Source organism: Zingiber officinale, chromosome 3A (genome assembly GCF_018446385.1).
Source record: "Zingiber officinale cultivar Zhangliang chromosome 3A, Zo_v1.1, whole genome shotgun sequence".
Taxonomy (NCBI): domain Eukaryota; kingdom Viridiplantae; phylum Streptophyta; class Magnoliopsida; order Zingiberales; family Zingiberaceae; genus Zingiber; species Zingiber officinale.
This window is the reverse complement of record NC_055990.1, coordinates 38,556,349-38,582,872: the sequence shown is the minus strand read 5'-3', so window position 1 is coordinate 38,582,872 and position 26,524 is coordinate 38,556,349. Positions and strand designations below refer to the sequence as shown.

The 26,524-nt window shown below is 35.9% G+C and overlaps 1 protein-coding gene across 1 annotated transcript; it reads left to right on the top strand.

The window, feature by feature from the left end:
- The first annotated feature begins 1,641 nt into the window (after positions 1-1,641).
- On the top strand, positions 1,642-25,000 carry LOC122051752 (putative disease resistance protein RGA4). The gene is made up of 4 exons (XM_042613012.1): positions 1,642-1,739; positions 20,602-24,199; positions 24,654-24,778; positions 24,870-25,000. The coding sequence occupies exons 2-4, from the start codon at positions 20,977-20,979 to the stop codon at positions 24,885-24,887; spliced, it is 3,366 nt and encodes a 1,121-aa protein (XP_042468946.1). The 5' UTR covers positions 1,642-1,739; positions 20,602-20,976; the 3' UTR covers positions 24,888-25,000.
- Positions 25,001-26,524: the final 1,524 nt, after the last annotated feature.

The window sequence follows — 26,524 nt, the reverse complement described above, 5'->3', positions numbered from 1 at the left end:
TGGTCAGGCAGTGGATTGTACAACGGAAGCTTCCACTGTCACGTCAGAGATATGCTGGGGTCGTTAAGGTATGGTGTACAGGATACTTTCCTAACATGTCTTTTCAGGAAAAACTTTGAGAAGCAAGCACACCTCGAGGAGCGTGCATGCGCGCCCCCGGAGCCCTATATAAAGGGCCCCAAGCTTCAACGGAGGTATGCTAATTTTTACTATAGCCACATTGCTACTCTGTTACTCCGCTTCTTTGCTTCCATATCGCCGGTGACTTACTTGAGCGTCGGAGGGACATCGCCGGGGAACCTCTCCCTGGCTCGGCACTGACGCTGCTGTGGTTGCAGGTCTCTCTAGCTCGGAGTCCACGCACGATCAACAGGAGTGCCACGTCCCCCAACATTCATCGCCTCGACTTTCGGACATGATCAATACTCATGTCTGAGCACGTTCTTTTTCATATGTTTACTATTTTTATTAATGGCTAATAATCATCTATGATTTATTTCTTCCATATTAATCTAGAGATAAATTGATAAGGATGCAAGGACGAACAAATCTCCTTTTATCACACAAGCATAAAATAATAATTTACCTTTTACTTGGTAAAATTAGGCGAGATTACTCAATGAATTTAATCAAATTAGTAATTTTTTTAATCAATTGTTGAAATAACTTTATCTTGATATTTTATTTTTTTATTTTTGTCATAAAATTCTTCTCACTATTGGATATAACATAAATTTTCATTTGATATGAGTGCAAAAATTAAATAAAAAACTCGGTCTCTTGGTATTTACCTGAAAGATGGATAAATTTATGAATATATGATTTAGTGAAATAATTTACATAAAGATTTAAAAAATAAATTAAAATTTTCTTTTAAAAAGTATAGAAAACAAAGTTATTGAGCATTGGACAATATCCCTTTTTATTTTTTTATTTAATTATTTGAAACATGATATTATTTCATCAAATAACTTGATGAGTGAAATAGATAAAATTAAATTAATTTTCAATCTTCAATGATTTATTAAATTAAATGGTTTGACTTCTTTAGAAAAAGATTCAATTTGTCAAATTATTTAAAAACTATAAGCTGGACTGAGTAGACTAATTTCTCCTAATTTTTGTTAAAAAAATAAATGCATGCCAAATTAAATATGAAATAGCCTCTTTTATCGATTTTAAACATAAATTATTTATTAAATTGCCTCATTTATAGAAAAATAAAATTATTAATAAATAATTAAATATTGATATACTACTAGGATAAAATGCTCTTGAAATATTAATATTAATATAAATAATTTTTTAGTTTTTAAATAATAATTTAACTACTGCTGATTAAAGAAAAGGAAACGAAAATTAAAAACAAACATCCCTAACATATGAAGAAAACCTTCATCAGCATCCTTCAATTACTAATGAAAACCTTTTACTTCATATAGAAAAAGAAAAGGAACAAAAATAAAGACAAAAACTAAATCTGTCAAGGATATTTATGTTGCAAGGTAAAGCATGATACCTATACTACTTGATGAGCAAAAGAATACTTACCTTTGCTTGTGATTATGGACAACATCAAAGATGCTATTGATAAGAAGGTTCATGATGATTTGCATATAAAACTAGTTGCTTCACTACCATTCTCTACTAATTAACATCGCTTGTCGTGATGCCTCTTGCTGCACATTCAAAATCACTTGGAGATGGTTAGTGATTAAAGATCCCGTGTTGTCAAGGAGGTATATATAATATTTTGGATCTTTATAAGTATTTAATGATTTAGTTGAAACTTAACTAGGTTTTTAATTATATGCCATACATCATCTTATGAGGGTCAGATATTTATTTATTGGTTGATCAATGCATGCCTCTTTCAATCTTGATTTCTATTTATGGCTTGTGGAGTTTGAGTTGTGATTTATATGCATCTTATCCACTATTCGATCGAGTAGTTGAGTTGTTTATTTATGTTAAGATACCTAAGCTACTCTTGACTAAAATTGATGATTATTTTTGCGGAGGGACTATTTATTGACTTGGGGGTTGAATTATGATGGTATGTGATTGGAGTTACACCAGTAAATTTAGATATACAACATTTATGAGATGCATAATTATGAATGTTGAATGAGGTGCTTATTAGATATTTGTGATATATATATATATATATATATATATATATATATATATATATATATAATGAGAATAATTTGGGTTGATTATATTATGGATTTAAATCATGAATCGAATGAATTATAAACTATCTTATCATCAATCAAGGATATGATGTAATAGCTTCCGGGGTAATGGTGTGATGGTTAAGTATTCCAACAGATAATTAATTAAGGGATATAAGGTTTGAATTTTAGCTGAGAATATTGGTTGTCTGAATGTGAGCTTCCATTAATGCTTCTCGATTTATCCTAATAACTGGTGAACAATTTCTGTAGAGCTAATTGGTCACCTCTAAAATTAGTCAGTTTGAGCTGGATAGTTGGATTAAAACAATATGACGTAATAAAATTTTTAGAAGCTGTTTACAATTTTGAAAATGTTAGGTAAACTGGATTACTTGTGATGTGTTACATTAAGGATCTGTGATCAATTGATGTAATGGTAAAAAAAAAAATTGGTGGAAAGGAAACTTTATTAATTAAATATCTTACTATTTTATTAATCTGCACTATTTACTTACTAATTTTGGTGAATCCTAAAATAAAATTATATTAATGTCCTTTTTTTTTTCTTTTTACATCAAAAATAATTTTAAGGTTTATTAATAATTTCTACATACACATCAATTAGGGATCTAGAGTTCAAAACTTAGCGGTGTATTATTGAGAATTTTTCTCATTAATCAATCAATGATTTAGAGTTCAAGACTCAGCTATAGCGTATTATTGGGATTTTTTTCATTAATCAATCAGGGATCTAGAGTTCGAGATTATTGAGAATTTTTCTCATTAATCAATTAGAAATTTAGAGTTCTTTTTAGTCTCACATCTTAGAATTGGAAACTTTGTGAGAGAGAAGCTTCTATAAATACCTTGGGCCGACAATGTTAGAAAGCATACTTTTTTCATCTTTTTGGCTAAGATCAAATATGATATTAAATTAATTTTTTATAAGGAGAGTCCGTTACAGTAGCTTGCTGCTGGGATTTTTGAATGTTACCCTAGCATTGCATATTGCATGTCGCACCCTTACCCAATTTATGGATGATTTTTTGGCTAAGATTAAATGTAGCATTTATTCTTATTAATTTAATATTTGATATAAAAAATTAAATTAATTTTTTTATAAAGGAGAGTTCATTACCTGTACGCGTTCATACATTATATTACACACGTAACTACGAGCAGAGCCACATATAGCTTTGGTGGGTTAGTTGCTCCACCTCAATTTTTTGTAAGTATCCCTAGAGGTGCATAAAATTATAAAAATATTAGAGTCTCAAAAATTAAAACTATTTTCTATACATCAATTCTTGTTCCCTCGATCTCTCCCTGAATTACCCCACCTGGTATAAGGGGCATAACTCACGCAACATGTGTGCATGATTGCTAGTATGAATTAAGTTCTTGGTTGAGTTAGGCGATTTGGAGGATTTATTTTAGATTATCTTATTTCAAGTGAGGTTAGCTTTTATATATATATATATATATATATATGAAAGAATTGAAATCTTAGATCAAAACACTATATATGAATGATATGATCTGCCTAAATAAGAATTCTTAAACGGTGAACAACCAGAATCTATTACTCACTACATCAAATAATTTTCATTAATAAAATCATAGAAATCCACCGGAAAATAAAAAATACGCATGCCCGATGAATTGCTTGTTGCTATCTGCTCCAATAACGAATAATTGATTATTCAATTAAACTAATTATTCGTTATTGGAGCAGATAGCAACAAGCATTTCATCGGACATGCGTATTTTGTATTTTCCAATGAATTTCCATGGTTTCATTAATGGAAATTATTTGATGTAGTGAGTAATAGACTCTGGTTGTTCATCGTTCAAGAATTCTTATTTAGGCAATTTATATTATCCATACATAATGTTTTGATCTAAAATTTCAATTCTTCCATGTTTCAACAGTGACATATTATTCCAAGGAGCTATATATATATATATATAAGCTAACCTCAATTGAAATAAGATAATCTAAAATAAATCCTCCAAATCGTCTAACTCAACCAAGAACTTAATTCATACTAGCAATCATGCACACATGTTGCGTGAGTTATGCCCCTTATACTAGGTGGGGTAATTCAGGGAGAGATTGAGGGAACAAGAATTGATCTATAGAAAATAGTTTTAATTTTTGAGACTCTAATATTTTTATAATTTTATGCACCTCTAGGGATACTTACAAAAAATTGAGGTGGAGCAACTTGTAGGTTCAGCGGAGGCCGACAAGAGGGGGGTGAATTGCTCCTGAAAAATTAAAACTATACCCTCCTCGGAATTCAACTCAAAAATAAAAGCAGCAGTAAAATAATAGCAACTAAATTAAGAAGACAGAAAATAAATCAGAAACAGAATTTAACCTGGTTACAACCAAGAGGGTTGTTAATCCAGGGCGATGAAAGACGCACTAACAAAAATCTCCTTCTCTGAAGGCGGAGAAGCCTTTTACACTTTTGGAAACTCACTAGTTGCTTAGGAATTGCTTACAGTATTGATTGCTTGAGTTGTATTGAATTCCTAGTTTCAGGGGCCTTTAAATAGCCTCTGGAAATCTGATCTCGAGGGTCCAGGGCGCCTCCAACAAGGGTCCAAGGCGCCTCTAGGTAAGTGGTCGGATAGAACTCTATCCGCAGCTCAACGGTCATTTTGACCAGGCTTAAGGCGCCTTAAACCTTGTTGAAGGCGCCTCCAAGTTGGAGGCGCCTCCATTACTTGTTGAGGGCGCCTTGAGCTCGGTTTCCAGCCTGATTCTTCCTTTGTTTTGACTTCCGACGCTCCGATCTTTTGGGTGATTGCGGCCAACCGGAATAGGGCTCACCTGAACCCAATTCCCGGCCTTCTCCTCGACCAACTTGGTTGATCACATCAAAACTACCACGGGGTCCAACAATCTTCCCCTTTTTGATGTGCATCAACCCAAGTTCAAGTTAGGGTAAAAACAGACATAAAAAAAATAATTTTAAAGAAAAATTACTAAACTAGCATATTAAGCATAAGTTTTGCAATAAATAAAATTGCAACACATTTTAGGAAAAAATATTAAAATTTTAATTTTTTTAATTTTCCTAACTCCCCCTAAACTTGTACTTTTCTCTCCCCCTTTGATCACAGCAAAAACGGGGTGATAACTCAAAAATATATTAGGAAATTTTAAGTTAGAAAAAAAATTCTAAGTAAGAATGAGGTTTTTTTTAAAAAAAAAATTCTAAGTAACATAAATATTTGAATTTTTTTTCAAAAGTTTTCAAGTCAAATGAATTTTTGAATTTTCCAAAAATTTTCCAAGTAAAAATGAATTTTAAAAAATTCTAAGTAAAAATAAATGAGATGTGGAAAAAGAATTTTATGAAATTTTCAAAATAATTTGTAAGTCAAGATCGATTTTTAGAAATTTTCAAAAAAATATTATTTAATTCTAATTTTAATGCTTTTATCAGAAAGTTAATTAAACATTTTTATTTCGATATTTCGGCTTTCAGGTCGTGGTGAGGCACTAGGCCTTCTTGGTTATTGGAGCAACAACCACTTCCTTAGACAAAGCTTCCATAAAGAAACTCAATGTTTAATTTTCTCACTGTAAGCTTTTAACAAAAAAAAAAATTTTAACTAGCAAAGATTTTGGAACCCAATAAAGGTTCCTTCCTACAGGGTTGGTCAAAAACTTAGGGGGTACATAATTCTTGGGCACTCTTCTAAGTTGACCCTGATGGTTTCTAATGTACCAATTTAATTTTCCATAAATTCTAATTTTTTATTTTGGAAATTTATTTAAACATGCATCAGATTTCAATTTTTTAATTTCTAATTTTAATTTATCATTTTCTGATTTTATGCTATCGTACATCTCAAGTGGACATGTTTTTTCTAATTTCATTTTCAATTCTTTATTTTCCTTTTCTAATTCGAATAAGTCTTTAGAAAGAGATTTAATAAAACAAAAAGACTGAGTCGGGGTTAGATTGCGTACCTGACTCGGTGAGGCTCCCCCTTCACTGTAGCTTTCCTCTTCTGATGTTCCTCCCCCTTCATCGATACTCATCTCTGAGCTTGATTCTTCTTCCAGCTGATGGTTAGCTATTAGAGCTAACCCCGAGAATTCTTCGACGTCTGATTCGGAGGATGAGTCTGACCAAGTGGCCTTCAGGTTCTTATGTTTGGAGGATTCTGGTTTCTTGTACTTGGTCTTTGCCTTCTCCTTTTGCTTGCTCTTCAATTTCGGACAGTCATCCTTGATGTGCCCTTCTTCGTTGCAGTTGTAGCAACGAGTCATTCTTCTTTTTCTCTCATGCCTCTGCGATCTAAATTTGTTAGATTTAAAAAATTTATTGAAGCGTCTTACCAGTAGTGCCTCTTCTGATTCGTCGACCGAGGCTTCGGAGTCAGAACTGTTCATTTTTGCCTTTAAGGCAATGTTCTGACTGGTCTTCTCTACTCCATTGGGCTCTGAAACTCGAGATTCGTGAAGTTGAAAAGTGGAAAACAATTGTTTTAAAGTACTTACCTCGAGGTCCTTAGAGATGTAGTACACATCTACTAAGGAGGCCCACTCTGGAGTTATGGGGAAGGCGTTGAGCGCGTATCGGATAGAGTCCCGGTTCGTTACCTCTTCTCCAAGATTGGTTAGTTGCGTGATTAGCTCTTTGATCCTTGCTTGGAGTTGCGCTACCTTCTCGCCTTGGTTCATCCGGAGGTTCGTCAACTAGTTCCGGAGGATGTCGCGCCTCGCTAGCTTCGCTTCTGAGGTACCTTCGTAAAGCTCCAGGAATTTTTCCCAGAGATCTTTCACAGAGTCGTAGCTTCCGATCTGATTTACCTCTTGAGGTGGCAAAACGCTGAGCAGGTGGAACTCAGCCTTTCCATTGGCGACGAAATTGGCTTGCTCCTTCATGCTCCATGTGTTTTCTTCTTTATCTTTCGGCGCTGCAAAATCATATTTCATTGTAATAAGAATATCAAAATCTGTTTTTAAAAATACCTCTAATTTTCGCTTCCATATGGCGAAATCTCCGTCGAACTTTGGAGGATGAATATTTGCTCCGGCCATTGTCTTGATCGTTGTGCTTCAGTCGGCGATTAGTCCTTCTGAAGCGGTCTGGCTCTGATACCAATTGTATGTTCAGTGGAGGTCGGCAAGAGGGGGGTGAATTGCTCCTGAAAAATTAAAACTATACCCTCCTCGGAATTCAACTCAATAATAAAAGCAGCAGTAAAATAATAGCAACTAAATTAAGAAGATAGAAAATAAATCAGAAACAGAATTTAACCTGGTTACAACCAAGAGGGTTATTAATCCAGGGCGATGAAAGGCGCACTAACAAAAATCTCCTTCTCTGAAGGCGGAGAAACCTTTTACACTTTTGGAAGCTCACTAGTTGCTTAGGAATTGCTTACAGTATTGATTGCTTGAGTTGTATTGAATTCCTAGTTTCAGGGGCCTTTAAATAGCCTCTGGAAATCTGATCTCGAGGGTCCAGGGCGCCTCCAACAAAGGTCCAAGGCGCCTCTAGGTAAGTGGTCGGATAGAACTCTATCCGCAGCTCAACGGTCGTTTTGACCAGGCTTAAGGCGTCTTAAACCTTGTTGAAGGCGCCTCCAAGGTGGAGGCGCCTTCAACAAGCTTTAAGGCACCTCCAAGTTGGAGGCGCCTCCATTACTTGTTGAGGGCGCCTTGAGCTCGGTTTCCAGCCTGATTCTTCCTTTGTTTTGACTTCGGACGCTTCGATCTTTTGGGTGATTGCGGCCAACCGGAATAGGGCTCACCTGAACCCAATTCCCGGCCTTCTCCTCGAGCAGCCTTCCTCCCCGGCTTAACGTCCCTCGAACGCCGCACATGTTCTTCTCGCCCACCGGTGTACTCTTCCGCAGCTCTCTCGTCCTTCGGACGCACCGAGCCCGTCGGCTCCCTTCTCGTGCCGTCCTTCTCGCTAGCTGCGTCTTCCGCTCGACTTCCTGCGCTCCTAAGTTCCTGCACACTTAGACACAGGGATCAAACACAAAGCGGGACCTAACTAACTTGGTTGATCACATCAAAACTACCACGGGGTCCAACACAACTAACCCACCAAAGCTATATGTGGCTCCGCTCGTAGTTACGTGTGTAATATAATGTATGAACGCGTACAGGTAACGAACTCTCCTTTATAAAAAAATTAATTTAATTTTTTATATCAAATATTAAACTAATAAGAATAAATGCTACATTTAATCTTAGCCAAAAAATCATCCATAAATTGGGTAAGGGTGCGATATGCAATATGCAATGCTAGGGTAATATTCGAAAATCCCAGCAACAAGCTACTGTAACGGACTTCCCTTATAAAAAATTAATTTAATATCATACTTGATCTTAGCCAAAAAAGCTAAAAAAAGTATGCTTTTTAGCATTGTCGGCCCAAGGTATTTATAGAAGCTTCTCTGCTCTCAGAGTTGTCAATTCACCTATGTACTAATGATAGACCAAGTATGATACGCCTTACCCTACCTGGCCGCCTAGACCAAGCTTTCCTAACGTACTATCATCTCACCCCACCTTGGTATTATGTTGGACAAGAGTCAAAATATCCTTTTCATTCTAGTCCTAATTACACAAAAAGGGAAGGCTATATTTTTGAGGTGCCAATTAATTTAGTGTTCCCTCTAAATCATATAATTTATGTCTTAATTTTATATAGTAAATGTAAATTTTGGATATATAGAATTAATTTTGTCTTACTTGCTTTTTTAGGTAAGCTTTTTGGAACTCAAGCTTTGATTTATTTCTTATTTTGATTAATTAGTAAAATAAATGATTTATTTATTGAGAGTTTGTATATAAATTCGGACTTGTTATGTAGAGCTCTTTGTGAACCAAATATTAAATCTAAATTTTTGAATCTCGTAGTGAAAGTTTGTAATAGTCTTTTAAGTTTATCAACTTCACATTTCAAAACAGAATTCTCTTCCTCAAGTTTTACACCTTGAGTTGAGTCTCCATTTTGAACTTGTTTAGTTGAGGAGTTTAGGTTAAGTTGTTCCTTAATATTTTGGTTTTGGTTAATGAGCAAATTATTTTTTTTTTCAAATTCAGATAATTTTTATCAAACACGAAATTACTTTAAAGAACTTTGCATTTAAAATAAGTTGTACCTCATTGGAACCTTTGGAAACAGGTATGGATGTGTGGTTTAATTCGTACTATGACTTATCTTCTTGATCAGAGTCGCTTTCTGACTCGAGTTCGACTGCCATTAGTGCGAGATAGTTGTCTTTCTTTGGTACTTTTACGTCTGAGTCTTCTGAGGAGAATTTGTCCCAGGTTGCTTGTGTAGGTCTCGAGTAGGCCGACTAGAGGAAGGTGAATAGCCTACAAATAAAATTAGTACCTCTCTTGCTTTGTAACTTAGCAAGGACACACAATTATTTAGAAATCAATATAACTTGAATAAAATAAAGTAGGAGGCTAAGAGTTATTTGGTTACAACTTGAGTGGTTGTTAATCCAAGATAAATGTAAGTTGACTAAATAGAACTCCTTCGGTGAAGGTGGAAGAGCCTCTTACAAATGTTGAAAGTACTAGCAACTAAACCGAAGATTACAGAAGTTTAAACAAGTGTGTTCGCATGAACTTTGAGCACCAGAGCTCTATTTAAAATCCATTAGTCGAAGTTAGCCGTTAGCTGACGTGACACCTCCCGAGCGTCTGGACCGGTTCCAGCACCTAGACTTAGTCAACTCGATCCACTCCACAACGACTTCTTTCGAATATGATTTTCACTTCTTGGGTGTCTGCACTCGTTCGGGCGCCTAGAGTCGGCTGACATGGACTCTAGTGTCGATCTTCTCTATAATGGCTTGCTGACGTGGCTGACATGATCCAGGTGCCTGGACCTGGTCTAGGCACCTGGATTCTAGGCTCCTCAACTTGGTCTGGCGCTTGGAACCGACCAACTTCTAGGTTGAATGATTTTCCAGGTTGGTAGCTTGGGTGATACTCTGACCATCCAGAGTTGAGCTCACTTGAACTAACTATGACATTTTATTTGAGCAGTCTTTCTTCCAACTTCTCACCCCTCGGAAGTGTCATGCGTGTCCTTCTCGTCCATTGGTGTACTCTTCCATAGCTCCTCATCCATCGGATGCACCGAGCTCGTCGACTCGATTCACATGTCATTCTTCTCGCTTGCTGTGTCTTCTGCTCAACTTTTTGTATTCCTAATTCCCTCCACATTTAGACACAAGGGATCATACCATAGAGCTTAACTTAACTCGGTTCATCACATCAAAACTCACATGAAATATTTACAATTTTTCCCTTTTTGATGTGAATTAATCCAAGTTAAATTAAAATTAAAACAAAACAATAAAACAATTTAATCAAAATAAATTTGCAAGTATTAAAAAAATTTGTAATCAATTCAAGAAAAGAATATTAAATTTTATACCTCCCCTTAACTTAATCCCTAAATTATCCTCCTTTGATTATATTAAAAAAATAGAGAAAATGCAAAAAAAAAAAAAAAGTTAGAAAAATATTGGAACTTTTTCTATGGGTTTTAAACAGAATTTTTAGTGATATGTCTTTTTATCAAAATTAATAAAAAGAATAATTTTTATCAATTAATTCGCAGGTTTGACAAAAATAATTTAAAAACTATTTTAAAGGTTCAAAAAATCCTAAAAAATTTTGTTCGTAACAATTATAAGCATTTAAAAACATGATCAAAATTTCATACACAGAATATTTATATTTTAACCGTAATAAATATTTTGAATAGATAAAGTTATTTTTAAAACTACATATTTTAAAAAAAATTGAGCCCTAAAAATTTGGTTGATTTTTTTTACACATTCATAATACAACAGAAATTTTCTAAAAAATCAAGTTATATAATCGGCAGAAAATCTTAAAAAATTTTAATCTAACTAGAAACATAATTAATTATCACAAAAAAAAAAATCAAAAATAAATTTTTGAAACATTTTTAATCGTTAAAATTCATTTTTCAAAAGAATTTTTTTAAAGAAAATATAACAATAAAAAAATTTTAAAAATTTTTTGTTAGCAGATAATATTTTTATTTTGACAAAAAAATAAATATAAAATCTGAACAAAATGTTTGCGAATTTATTTTTTTTACTAAAAATGTTAATAAATTAAAATGATTAAAATTTCTAGCATACTCATGAAATTAATTTAACAATCTAGTACATATTTTGGTATCCAAAATAAATTCCTATCTACTAGATTTATCAAGTATTTTTTAAGAATATTATTTCTAACAATTTTCATAATTTAACCCATATAATTTCTTAAATACTAATTAAGTTCTTTATATTCTCAAAAATTTGATATTTGAAAAACATTAGGACTTAGAGCATGCAAAATTCTACTTTCAATGTTTTCATTCTTCTTTTAATTTTGCATTTTCAATTTTTGATTTTGTTAAATTTTTCTAAGAAACATGTGCATGGTATTTTTCTTTCAATTTTAAATATTTAATCTTATTTTCGCAAAGAGATCTAGATAGCATTTTAATACCATTGTATAATTGTTTGGGAGGTAAGAGGTGTATCACACTTATCGTGTCGGACTCATAGTTCGATACTCTCCCTTCATCGTTGCTCTCGATACTTATGTCAGATAAGTTTTCTTCGTCTTCATCTTCTTTATGACTTACCATAAGTGCAAGTACGGCGTAGACATTGATCTCGGACTTTGACGATGACTCGTTTCACGTGGCTTTTTAATTCTTGTGCTTCATCTGTCTTGGCCCTTTGTCTTTGTCTTTCTCCCTTTTCCTCAACCTTGGGTAGTTGTCCTTAATATATCCTTCTTCTTGGTAGTTATAGCAACTAACCTTTCTTTTGCTTTGTAGTATCTTTGTTGCCTATTTCCTATCAAAATCATTAGTTTTAAAAAATTTACTAAACTTTCTTACCATGTAGGTTTCTTTATTTTTGTCGAACAATTATTCTAACTTTGACTCGATCTTCTTGTCTTTGAGTGCTAGGTTCTGAGTTGACTTTTCTTCTTTATTTCTTAAATCTACATATCTCGATTCGTGTAATTCGAAAGTGAAAAATAAATTTTCTAAAATACTTATTTCCAAGTCCTTGGATATGCAAAATGAGTCTACTATAGATGTTCACTCGGAAGTTCTCAGAAACGAATTTAATGCATACCTTAAGGAATCTTGATTTATTACCATTTTTTCGAGGTTCACGAGTTCGATGATCAGCTCCTTGATTCTTGTGTGTAGACGAGCTACTGTCTTTTCCTTTTCCATTCAGAGGTTGCTGAGTTAGTTTCAGAGCAGGTCCCATCTTACGAGTTTGACCTTCGAGATTCCTTTGTGTAGTTCCAAGAACTTCTCCTAGAGCTCTTTTACGGAGTCATTGGCACCAATTAGATTGACTTCTTAGGGCGAAAAAACGCTCAGTAGATGGATTTACTTTGCCATTCGCTACAAAGTCATTTTGCTCCATTTTAATCCAAAGGTGTTCTTCTTTTTCCTCTCCGTGCTGATACCTAGGTGCTATAAAATTATATTTTATTGTTAAAAGAATTTCAAAATGTATTTTAAAAAATACTTCTATTCTGTGCTTCTATAGTGCAAACTTCCCCTTGAATTTTGGTTGGTTAATGCTCAATCTAGCCATCTTCTTCTTACTTTAGTAGGCAGTTAGTCCTTTTAAAGCGGTCTGACTCTGATACCACTTATTAGTCCAGGTAGGCCAGCTAGAGGGGGAGGATGTGAATAACCCTGAAAATAAAGTTAGATAAATCTCTTGCTTTTTGAACTTAGCAAGGACACAATATTAGTTAAACAAAAATAACATTAAAGAAAACAATCTAAGAAAACAATAAGAAGGTTCAAGAATTTACTTAGTTACAACTTTGATGATTGTTAATCCAAGACAATTGAAAAGCTCAACTAAAAAGACTCCTTCATGAAGGCGGAGTAGCCTCTTACAGACTTTGAATGCTCAAAAATTACTTAAGAAATAAATACAAGAGTTGTTATTCAATTTCTAGCTCTAGGAGACTTTTTATAGCCTCTTGAGAGAATGCTACCGTTGGCTGACGTGGCTCGAAGGTGCCTCCAAAGGGATCCAAGGTGCCTCCAGTGTGGATAAAATTTTATCTGAAGTACAACGGTTGGCCAACGACTTTGCTCGATGGGAGGCACCTTGGTTGAACGAAGGTGCCTCGACTACTGTTCATCCAAGACACCTTGGATCTCCTAAGGCACCCTCACACTCTATAGATTGGAGGCGCCTCCAGTTGCCTTGAGGCACCTTGAGTCCTTTTCTTGGCATCTTCAACAAATGGGCATCTAAGGCACCTCCAAATATCTAAGGTACCTCGAGTCTTCAAGTCAACCTTTGAGATGACCTCTGTCGCGCTCTCGCTTGCTTGAGTGATGTTCCAGTCGACAAGAGTTGAGCTCACCTGAACTTAACTCTGTCCTTCTCCTCAAGCAGACCACTTCCTCCTTGCTTCTTGTCCCTCAAATGCTCCAAGCACGTCCTTCTCATTCATCGGTGTACTCTTCTGTAGTTTTTCATCCCTTGGATGCACCAAGCCGGTTAATTCATTTTCCGTGCCATCCTTCTCACTCGTCACTCTTTCACTCGATTTCTTGTGTTCTTAAATTCCTGCACACTTAGACATAAAGCATCAAAAGACATAGGACCTAACTTAACTCAGTTGATGGTATCAAAACCAACCTAGGGTACTTACAAACATGACTCTAAGAATTAAGTGGTGAAAGTTAAAGGATGGAAAGCAAAACATATTTAATGAGAAGGTAGGAGTATAAACATTAGGTGATACACAGTGACTCTAATACAACATGGGATAAGATAGTATCAAAATTGAAAATAGTAGCCAATAATGTACTCAGTGAGTCAAAGGGGCATGTAGCACCAAGTAAAGAATCTTGGTGGTGGAATGAAAAAGTACAAGAGAAAGTGAAGGGAAAATGAATAGTTTTATAAGGAATTATATATTTGTAAGAACGAGAAAAACTTAAAAAAAATATACAATAATCAAGAAAAAAACTAAGAAAGTAGTGAATGAAGTAAAAAAAAAATAAAACTTTTGAATAATTATATCGAAACTTGGATACAAAAGAAAGTGAAATAGACATTTATAGAATAGTTAAAGTGAGAGAGAGAGGAAAATAAGAGATCTTAGCCGAGTAAGATGTATTAAAGATGAATACAATAGAGTACTAGTAAATGATGGATAAATAAAAGAGCGATCAAAAATATATTTTTATCAACTTTTTAATGAAAATTTAGGTGACCAACTTAACTTAGACAATTTAAGTATGTCAAATGAGAATAGAATTTAAATTTTTATCATAGGATTCAAACTTTAGAAGTAAAACAAACTTTAAAAGGAATGCAAAATAGAAAAATCATAAAACCAGATGATATTCCAATAAAGGTATGAAAGTGCTTAGGGAAAAAAAATATTGAATATCATACAAAATTATTTAATATGATATTGAAAATAAAAAAATGTCTAATCAATGGAGGATAAATACTCTAGTTCTCTTATATAAGAATAACGGAGACATACAAAATTATACAAACTATATGAGTATTAAACTAATTAGTCATATGATGACACTTTGGAAAAGAGTAATAGAAAAAAGATTAAGAAATGTGACCACAGTGATCGAAAATCAATTTAGGTTCATGCCTAGAAGGTCGACAATAGAAGCTATACATTTTCTTAAACAACTAATTGAAAAGTATATGGAGCAAAGTAAGATTAACACATGATATTCATTGACTTAGAAAAAGCTTACGATATAGGGTCCCAAGAGAAATTATATGGAGAATTCTAGAAATGATAGGTGTTAGTGTAATATATATTGAACTAATTAAGAATATATATGAAAATGTAATGACCAGAATGAAGACCTCAGGAGGATTAACTGAAATATTTCTAATAAAGATAGTGTTACATTAAAGATCAGCTCTAAGTCTCTATCTTTTTACACTAATCATGGATGAACTCACTGGACACATTCAAGATACAGTACCATAGTGCATATTATTTGTACATAGTATTGTTTTGATATATAAGACACGTGAAGGAGTAAATACTAAACTAGAATTTTGACAAGAAATACTAGAAGTGAAAGCTTTCTGGCTTAGTAGAGTAAAAATATAATATATGAAATTTAAGTTTAGCAATATTATGTGTAATAAGACAATAGGTGATGACGAGTTGTTTGGAATTGAGAGCTTTAAGTATTTAGGATCATTTTTGTAAGACGATAGAGGGATCAAGAGAGATGTCTTACATAGAATATAAAACAGGATGATTGAAATAGATGTTAGTATCGGTATAAAGTACCTCTAAAATTTAAAGAGAAGTTTTATAAAATGGCAGTTAGACTTGCTATATTATATGATGCTGAATGTTGGGTTATGACTCGGGCACATGAGCCGAAGATAAAAGCTGCAAAGATAAGGATGTTAAGGTGGATGTGTGGACATACGAGGATGGACAGAATAACGAATGAGAGCATTAAAGAGAAAATCAAAGTTGCATCTATTGAGGATAAATATTGAGAGACATGTTTAAAATGGTCAAACTGTATTTAAACGACCAATAAATGTTTCAGTTAGACGATGTGAAACTATGACAAATACGCACATCAAATGAGGGAGAGGAATGCTAAAAAAAGCTTGGGTCTTCAAGTCAACCTTTGAGTTGACCTCTTTCGTTCTCCTGCTTGCTTGAGTTATGTTTCGATCAACTAGAGTTGAGCTCACCTGAACTCAACTCTGTCCTTTTCCTCGAGCAAGATGCTTCCTCCCAACTTCTCATCCATCGAATGCTCTGAGCATGTCCTTCTCGTCCATTGGTGTGTTCTTCCATAACTTCGTCCCTCGGATGTACCGAGCTCGTTGACTCATTTCCCATGCCATCCTTCTTGCTCACCGCTCTTCCACTCGACTTCTTGTGTTTCTAAGTTTCTGCACATTTAGACACAAGGCATCAAAAGACACATGATCTAACTTAACTCGGTTGATCACATGAAAACCAACCTGGGGTACTTACATATATAACTCCAAGAATTAAGTGGTGAAAGTGAGAGAATGGGAAGCAAAATATATTTAAGGAGAATGTAGGAGTACAAACATTAGGTGAAATATTTAGTGACTCTAATACAACATGGGATAAGATAGTATCAAAGTTAAAAATAGTAGTTAATAGTATACTCAGTGAGTTAAAGGGACATATACTACTAGGTAAGGAATCTTGGTGGTGAAATGATAAAGTACAGGAGAAAGTGAAAGAAAAACGAATAACTTATAAGGAATCATATATTTATAAGAATGATAAAAACTTTAAAAGATATACAATAATCAAGAAAAAATAAGAAGGTAGTCAATGAAGCAAAAAATAAAATTTTTGAACGATTATATCAAAACTTGATACAAAAGAAGGGGAAAGAAACATTTATAGAATAGTTAAAGTGAGAGAGATAGAGGAAAATAAGAGATCTTAACCAAATAAGATGTATTAAAGATGAATGCAATAGGGTACTAGTAAATAATGGATAAATAAAAGAGTGGTCGAAGATATATTTTCATTAACTTTTTAATAAAACTTTAGGTGGCCAACTTAGCTTAGCAATTTAAGTAGGTCAAATGAGTATAAAAATTTAAATTTTTATCATAGAATTCAAAGTTCAGAAGTAGAACAAGCTTTAAAAGGACTGCAAAATGGAAAAGCCATGAGACCTGATGATATTCCAATAGAAGTATGAAAGCGCTTAGGGAAATAAGTTATTGAATGACTTATAAAATTATTTAATATGATATTAAAAATAAAAAATATATAATCAATGGAGGGTAAGTATTCTAGTTCCCTTATATAAGAATAAAGGAGATGTACAAAATTATGCAAACTATAGTAGCATTAAATTAATAAGTCATACGATGAAACTTTGGAAAAGAGTGATAGAAAACAGATTAAGAAAGTAGACTATGGTGACTGAAAATCAATTTAGGTTCATGCCTAGAAGGTTGAGAATAGAAGCTATACATTTTCTTAGATAACTAATTAAAAAGTATAGGGAGCAGAGTAAGATTTACACATGATATTCATTGACTTAGAAAAAACTTATGATATAGCGTCTCCAGAGAAATTATATGGAGAATTTTAGAAAAGAGAGGTGTTAGTGTAATATATATTGAATTAATTAAGGATATGTATGAGGATGTAACGACTATAGTGAAGACCTCAGCCGGATTAGTTGAAATATTTTCAATAAAGATAGTGTTGTTGGTGCAATATCCCTCAGGTCAAGGGTGACCTGGTTAACCAAGCTGAGTCTTGGTTAGGGTTTAGATGTTTGACAATAAGATATTGATTGAAGAAGAGTCAAGTAGGTCAAGGGAGTGACTGGATACTTGACTGGAAAGTCCTAGTGAGTGAAGCTAGGCAGAAGGAAATCCTGGTGAGTGAAGCCAGGCGAAAGTCCTAGTGAGTGAAGCTAGGCAGAAGGAAATCCTGGTGAGTGAAGCCAGGTGAAAATCCTGGTGAGTGAAGCCAGGTGAAAGTCCTAGTGAGTGAAGCTAGGCAGATGGAAAGTCCTAGTGAGTGAAGCTAGGCAGATGGAAAACCCTAGTGAGTGAAGCTAGGTGAAAAGTCCTGGTGAGTGAAGCCAGGCAAGGAAGGAAATCCAGATGGATCAAGGATGATCGGACATCTGGTGTTGGGAAGTCCAAGTAGGTCAAAGGATTGACTGGATACTTGGCAAGGAAGGAAATCCAGATGGATCAAGGATGATCGGACATCTGGTGTTGGGAAGTCCAAGTAGGTCAAAGGATTGACTGGATACTTGGCAAGGAAGGAAATCCAGATGGATCAAGGATGATCGGACATCTGGTGATGGGAAGTCCAAGTAGGTCAAAGGATTGACTGGATACTTGGCAAGGAAGGAAGTCCAGATGGGTCAAGGTTGACCAGACATCTGGTGGAAGTCCAAGTAGGTCAATGGAGTGACCGGATACTTGGCACGACGAGTAAAAGTCCAAGTGGGTCAAAGGGATTGACCGGACACTTGGTGGGGAATCTGGCGAAGGGTGACCGGATGCGAGGCATGATGTACCAACAGTCAAGGTTGACCGGATGTTGGTTAGGAGGTTTGGGACTTGGTTTTGGGCAAAAACCAAGTCTGGATCGATCCGTGGATCGATCGATCTGTGGATCGATCGGTGGATCGATCCGATTCTTCCAATGACGAGCCCGGATCGATCCGTGGATCGATCGAGGTCCCGATCGATCGGCCGATCGATCGGGACGATGCTTTCGCGTGATAAGCGCCGGATCGATCCGTGGATCGATCCGAGGCCTAGAGCGCTCGAATCGATCCGTGGATCGATTCAAAGCCTCCCGATCGATTCGGAACATTCGAATCGATCGGAATCCGATGCGTCGGGTTTAAAGCCGCAGGCGAGCGTGGTCTTCGGCAGATCTTTACGAGCTCTTCTCAGATTCATTCCAGCTCCTCCACAGCTCTCTACAAGCACGTGATCGCCAGTTCTTGAAGGTTCTTGGAGGCTTTCCAAGTCAAGAGGCGGATCTATTGCAAGAGGAAGAAGTTAGGGTTAGGGTTTTTACTGCACATCTTGTAAGCTTTTGCTTAACTTGTATTTCCCTTTCTTCTTCTTGTATTGAGAGTGTTGTAGGGCTTCTCCGCCTTTGGTAGTTACCATAAAGGAGTGTTATTCATAGTGGAGGGTGTGTGCGTTGGTGTGGATCCTTGGATTAGTCACCTCTTGTGAGGTGGATACCAAGTAAAATCCTAGTGTTAGTGTTTGTGTTTGTTTATGTATTTTCCGCTGCGCATTCTTGAAGAAACAAGCAACACCGAGCAACGAGCACGCGACGAGCTATTCCCCCCCCCCCCCCCCCCTCTAGCTACTTTTGATCCTAACAAGTGTTACATTAAGGATTAGCTCTAAGTCCATATTTTTTTACACTAATCATGAACAAACTCACCGGATACATTGAAGATACAGTACCATGATGCATGTTGCTTGTCTATGATATTATTTTGATAAATAAGACACGTGAAGGAGTAAATGCTAAACTGAAATCTGGGCGAGAAACACTAAAAGTGAAAGGTTTTAGGTTTAGTAGAGTAAAGATAGAATATATGGAATTTAAGTTTAGCAATATTATGCGTAATAAAATAATTGTTAAGATAGGAGATGACGACTTGTTTGGAACTGAGAGTTTTAAGTATTTAGGATCATTTTTGTAAAACAATGGAGAGATTTAGAGAGATGTCCCACATAAAATATAACAAGATGATTGAAATAGAGGTTAGTGTCGAGTGTTTTATGTGATCGTAAAGTACCTTTAAAACTTAAAGGGAAGTTCTACAAAATGACAGTTAGACTTACTATGTTATATGACGCTGAATGTTAAGCTATGACTTGGGCACATGAGAAGAAGATGGAAATTGCGAAGATGAGGATGCTAAGGTGGATGTGTAGACATACGAGGATGGACAGAATAAGGAATGAGAGCATTAGAGAGAAAATCAAAGTTGCATCTATTGATGATAAATATCGAAAGACATATTTAAAATGGTATAAACATGTACTTAAATGACAAATAAATGTTTTGGTTAGACGATGTAAAACTATGATAAATACACATATCAAACGAGGGAGAGGAATGTTCAAAAAGACTTGGTTAGCAATAATAAAATAAGATAAAATTTATTTAAATATATATTATGATATAATAGAAAGTATAGTACAATGTCGTAAAAGGATCTATATAACTGACCTAATCTAGTGGGATAAAGTTTTGTTATTGTCATAGTTTGTTTGTTTTTGTTTATTTAATTAAGAGGCTAAATTAGTTGAATTTATAAATTAATTGAAATATTGAACTAGCCTTTCATTATTGACTACATTAAAATTCAAGTGAATAATCTAATAGCTTTTTATTTTCCTCATTCACTTTTTAATAATTTTATTTATCTTTAAATAAAAATTTAGAGACTGAAAATTATCAGATTAGAGGTTTCATGAATAAATGAGCTATTTAAATGGTAATTTTAAAATATAAAATAGATATTTTAATCCGGAGTGTTTTTATAATAAAATAAAAAATTTATAACTATTTTGGCATTGATCAAATGTTGTGACTATTTTAAAATTATTAAAAAAAAACATAGCGACGTCAATTAAAATATGTCGATATTTTTTTCCAAGTAAAAGAATCCTATTTGACAGAAAAACTTGTATTTTTTTTATCCCTTTTTATTTTTTTAAATACTTTTGATTTTAGTTAAAAAAAAATACTTTTGTTATAGATATACTCTTAATAATATAATAATAACCCAACAACTTGTGCATCGTTCAGACTTGCAGGCATAGCTATGGAATCTTCGGCGATTGCTGCGGCTGGCTTCCTGGGCCAGAGGGTGTTTGCTCTCCTCCAACTCGAAGAGAAACTCAAAGAATTGGTTGGTATTGAAGCGAGGATGGAGAATCTCAAGGAGTTGTCAACAATTATTGACACGGTAATCCAAGATGTTGAGGCCTGTTCTGTGACGGATGCTGCTTTGAAGAACTTGCTTAGGAAGCTCAAACACTTAGCCTACGATCTGGAGGATGTCGTTGATTACTATGACACCGAAGCTTCACGGAAGGAAAGATCAAGAGCATATTCAGGCCGGTGCGCGATTTCTTCTCTTTTAATAATAATCAACTTGTATTTAAGAGCAGGATAAGTGGCATGATAAAAGCAGTGAGGAAGAATCTAGATTCTATTTTGAAGCAAAAGTCCATCCTTGAAAATTTGCGACAAGGCACTAATCGGATCTCACTAAGTGCCTACAGAGGGATCCACCCGCAGAATAGCTTGGATGTTAAAGGGAGAGAAACAGAGAAGGAGATGATTGTCAACATGTTAACAGCTGATGAAGGAAGCAGCAATGATACAATGAAAGTCATCGCCATCGTTGGGATGGGTGGCTTGGGGAAGACTACACTTGCTCGCCACGTTTTCAATGACGAGAGGGTGAAATCTTATTTTGGAAATTTTAGAATGTGGAAAGTTGTTGGAGCAGAATTTGATCCCACCAAAATAATGAAGTCTGTTTCAGAACTGGCTGCTACTGCCATTGGCGCACCGGTCAACACCTCAGAACCCGGGATAATAATGAAGTCTAATTTACAATTGGCTACGCAAGCACTGGTCAACACCTCAGAACTAGAGAGAATGAAGTCTATCTTACAATTGGCTAAGGGTGCACCGGTCAACACCACAGAACTAGACTTAATGAAGTTTATTTTACAATCGGCTAAGGGTGCACCGGTTAACACCTCAGAACCAGAGTTAGTGAGGGGAGAACTGGAAAAAGCTTTATCAGATAAGAGATTTCTGCTCGTGTTGGATGATGTATGGAATGAAGATGCATTACCTTGGAGGGAGCTGAAAGAAGCCTTATCATGCGGGGCAATAGGAAGCAAAGTTTTAGTGACTACCCGTAATCAAAATGTCTCTTCGATAATGGGCTCATTCAAAACCCACCACATACAGCAGTTGTCCCGGGATGATTGTTTCTCCTTGTTTCAGCAATTTTCTTTTGGTGACGAAGAACCAAATGAGAATTTGAAGAAAATCGGTGGAAAGATTGTTGAGAAATGTGGTGGTGTGCCCTTAGCTGCCATATCTATTGGCAGCATGCTCCACAGCACTCGAGATGAAACTTATTGGTCCTCGGTATTGAACAGTGAAGTATGGCAGCTCAAAGATGAGGACCAAAAGTTATTACCTGTGCTCAAGTTGAGCTACGACGCTCTCCCTCTACGGTCAAAGAAGTGCTTTGCATTTGGCTCTCTATTCCCAAAGAACTACGTAATGGACAAGGATGAGTTGATTCAGATGTGGACAACAAATGGTTTCGTATGTTCAGATAGGAATTTTGATGCTGAAACACTTGGCAACCGCATCTTTGATGATCTAGTACTGAGGTCATTCTTTCTCTTGGCACCTTCCGAGAAGTGCGATGATGGTCGTCATGTAACCAAGTGCACAATGCATGATTTGATGCATGACCTGGCACGATTAGTATCTGAAGATGAATATTGCAATATTAAAGATAATCAAGTAAAAAATATTCAAAAGAGAACATACTATTTAAGGATAGAATATACAAAAGAGAAAATTTCTTTATTCAAGAAGGAGAAGCCATTGTACTTGCGGACCTTGTTATTGAGAAAATGTAATTTATCTGGGAAGGTTCATCTGCTTCAGTTTATCTTCTCAGAATTGAAATTCTTGCGGGCATTAGATTTAAGTGAAAATGGCATCAAAGGGGTGCCGACATCCGTTGGAAATTTGATACATTTGAGATACCTCACTTTGTCTAAGAATAAGATTAAATTTCTACCTGACACCATTACTCTTCTCCAGAATTTGCTATTTCTCAATCTCACTGAGAATCCCCTTCAAGAGTTACCAAAAAGATTAAGGTATATGCAAAGCCTTTGGTATCTTTATTGCGATTGTGATTCTTTGACTCACATGCCCCCCGGGTTGTCTGGACTGACTAGTCTTCGAAGTTTATCAAGCTTTGTTGTCGAGAATAGAACTGGCTCATGTTCAATTACACAACTTGAGGATTTGAAGCTTCATGGAGCAATGGAAATCAAATTTTCCAAGAATTTCAGCAGTTATTCTTGTGGTGGTAGAAAAATTTTCATGAATAAAGATTTTAATGAATTATCTTTATCATTTAATTGTTCAACCACTAATGACATGAGCATGCTGGATGATCTTTGCCCCAACAAGAGTTTAAAGAAGTTGAAGATATGCAATTACGGGAGCCGACACTTTCCAACATGGTTGATGGAGTCCCAGTTACCAAATTTGGTTGTAGTTATTCTACAAAATTGCAATTTCTGCGAGCATATTCCTCATTTTAGAAATCTCCAATTTCTTAGAAAGCTTGTCATAGATGGAATGAGTGGTGTGAAACACATGGTTGCCGAGTGTCATGGGCACGGGCCAATCAGAGGCTGTCCTTCCCTCCAAGAGTTTAAATTGATATCGATGACTAATTTAGAGGGATGGTCAGAGTCCGATGGTGTCGATGAGTTGTTCCCTATACTGAAGAAACTGGAGATTTGGAATTGTCCAAAACTGAAAAACATACCAAAACTTCAAACAATTGAACTTCTTAAGCTACATGACTGCAGTGGGAGCCTACTTTCAAGTGTTGGAAGAATGACTTCTCTTTCTCATCTCAAACTGGAGGACGTGAAGGGCATGACATCTCTTCCAAGTGGCTGCTTAAGAAACCTCACATCCTTGATGAAATTGGAAATTATAAGCTGCCATGAACTCCAATTTCTACCTATGGATGAAATGCAACAGCTAACTATGGTTCACTCATTGTTCATCCAGAAATGTTTCAATCTCCGTCTCCAAAATTGTGACAGCAACACAGCGCAGCCAGAAATACTTGTACAAATTCTAAATTCACTGCATGAGTTCGACATCCAGATTTGTTGCAAGAATGGGAATTTACGAGGGCAACTGCAACACTTACACAGACTCGGACAATTGTCGATAAGTGGTTCACATCATAACTTTGAGCAATTCATGTCAAGTTCCATTAAGGCAAATTTACGTATTTGTTGTTGTGATGAATTAGAATCCTTGATGACAGAAGCACCATCAACCAGTGTGCTAGAAGATCTACGCATATGCAATATCCCCAACCTCATGACCTTACCTGAATGGCTACAACATCTCGGATCACTTCGTCAGCTATGGATCTACAACTGCTCCCTATTAGAATCGCTTCCAAGGAGTCTACAGGAACTCCGTTTGCTGGAATATTTGGCGATTATTAGGTGTCACCGACGACTGAACAGAAGATGCAAAAGGGTGACAGGCGAAGATTGGCCCAACATTTCTCATGTGCGATATATTCTGATTTATCCAGGAGGTACGACTAAAATCAGTCATTTGAAAATTCAAAGTTTGATAAAAGGAAAAAGATAAATATTCCTTTTAATCAAACTTAAGCAACTGTTACTGCAGTCTTGCGGATTTGTTATTTAAAAAAAAATCCTATTACTTAGGCAATTAATACAAAACCAGATGAAGAAAAAAAGGAAATTTTTTATCTCATTTTCATGAATAACATACCGAATCCATAATCTTATTTCATTCTCATCATATTTATTTTCCCATGAATATTTATTTATTGCTAGCTGAGAAATTTGTATATGTATGATATTATGATTTTATCCCATCATTTAGTTTGGTAGACGTTCAATTGCATTAATGTAATTATTGAGTTTTTTTTTTTTTTTTTTTTGTTATGTGATCAATTGTTTGTGCTAATTTGCTAATAATTTAATTATCTCCATTATATTGTTTTACTATTATTTTTGCAGAACCTCTATGCGATGTTGCAGCTCTATGCTGTGCTGCAGCTCTATGCTGTGCTCCATTACTCTTATGCTGCCTTGTGTTAGAATATTTGAAAAGTCCTTCAGAGTCGATCCCACAAGATCGAGAGGTAAGATACAATACAATCTACATCTTAATTGGTCTACAAAATGATTATTTATTTATTTATTGAAAATAACAGTGTTCAAAATTATCCACAGAGACATAATTTCAATTGACAGTATGGAAGCAGACCAATCGGTTCTACGCACTCTTGGACTGGCTGTTGGGGGTTTTGCTAAATATTTCTTTTAAATTGACTTTGTGCATAATTAGACTTGTTATAAACAAAAGATATGTGATTAGCTATGGAATTATTTTGAAAATAAAATCATTGTTAAACTTTTCACTACTCTTATTGCCTCTTGTGAGTGTAACATCAGTCATTAGCCGATTTGATTGAATTGATGAACTCAATCGGCTTGACTGAATTAATTAACTAGACCAATTGGCCTGATTGAATCATCCAATTTGATTGATCCAACTGGATTGATCGAGTCAATCTATCTAACATGATTGATTGTTTTAGTTATCTCATTTAGCAGGACTAAAATCAATTAGCTTACTCGAGAATATGAAGGCAGGCTTTTTTTTGAAAAAAAAAATTCAGCAAAGATTTCTCTTTAAAAAAATATCAAACGTAAAAGATAATCAAAACTCACTCCAAACTCTTAATCTGAAACACCAATAATAATAATAATAATAATAATAATAATAATAATAATAATAATTGATCCTATCCGGAAGCTGAGTCGGACGAAGGCTGGTCACGGCGACCTAGATGTTGACGGAAAGTCGTGGATGATCCGGCTCCCACGGGCGGCTGACGATGCTACAGGCTCCTGCACACACTCAGACGATTCCCCCTCCTCACGTTAGAAACCAGAACCCAGGGAAAAAGTCCCCGGGTCAGGCCCTCCGACCCTAAACGCAGAGAGAAAAAACGACTGCAAGTGAAAAGTTGTGGAAAAAAGTGATGAGAGAGCGTACCCGCGTACGAGGAATCCTCCCCTTTTTATGCGCCAGCTAGGGCTTCTGGAACCTGCAAGCATCCTAGAAAACGTTAGATGCTGGGCTTTGTCATGTAGTGAAGGACACCTGTCTGGCTACTATTGGTTAGGGAGACATCTTCTCGTTTAGGAACCTCCGCCTTTGCGCAGGGACCTTGTCATGTAGTGAAAGACACTTGTCTGGTTATTACTAGGTATGAAGGCATCTTCTCGTTTAGGAACCTCCGCCTGTGCGTATGTCCCCTGGTATGTGATGATTACCTCCTCACCTCCTCCTGTCAGACCTGCTCCCCAGCTTTTAAGCGCAGCCTGCAGTCGGGTTGTCCTTGAATAGCTCTGTTGATTCCAACCTGTACTGTGTGACTTATGCTCCGAGCCTTCGAACGCAGGCCTGTAGATCGAGCTATCTCTGAACAGCTCTGTCGATCCAGACCTGTACCGTGTGACTTATGCTCCGGGCCTTCGAACGCAGGCCTGTAGATCGAGCTGTCTCTGAATAGCTCTGCCGATCCCGACCTGTACCGTGTGACTTATGCTCCAGGCCTTCGAACGCAGGCCTGTAGATCGAGCTGTCTCTGAATAGCTCTGCTGATTCTGACCTGTACTGTGTGACTTATGCTCCGGGCCTTCGAACGCAGGCCTGTAGATCGAGCTATCTCTGAACAGCTCTGTCGATCCCGACCTGTACCGTGTGACTTATGCTCCGGGCCTTCGAACGTAGGCCTATAGATCGAGCTGTCTCTGAACAGCTCTGCCGATCCCGACCTGTACCGTGTGACTTATGCTCCAGGCCTTCGAACGCAGGC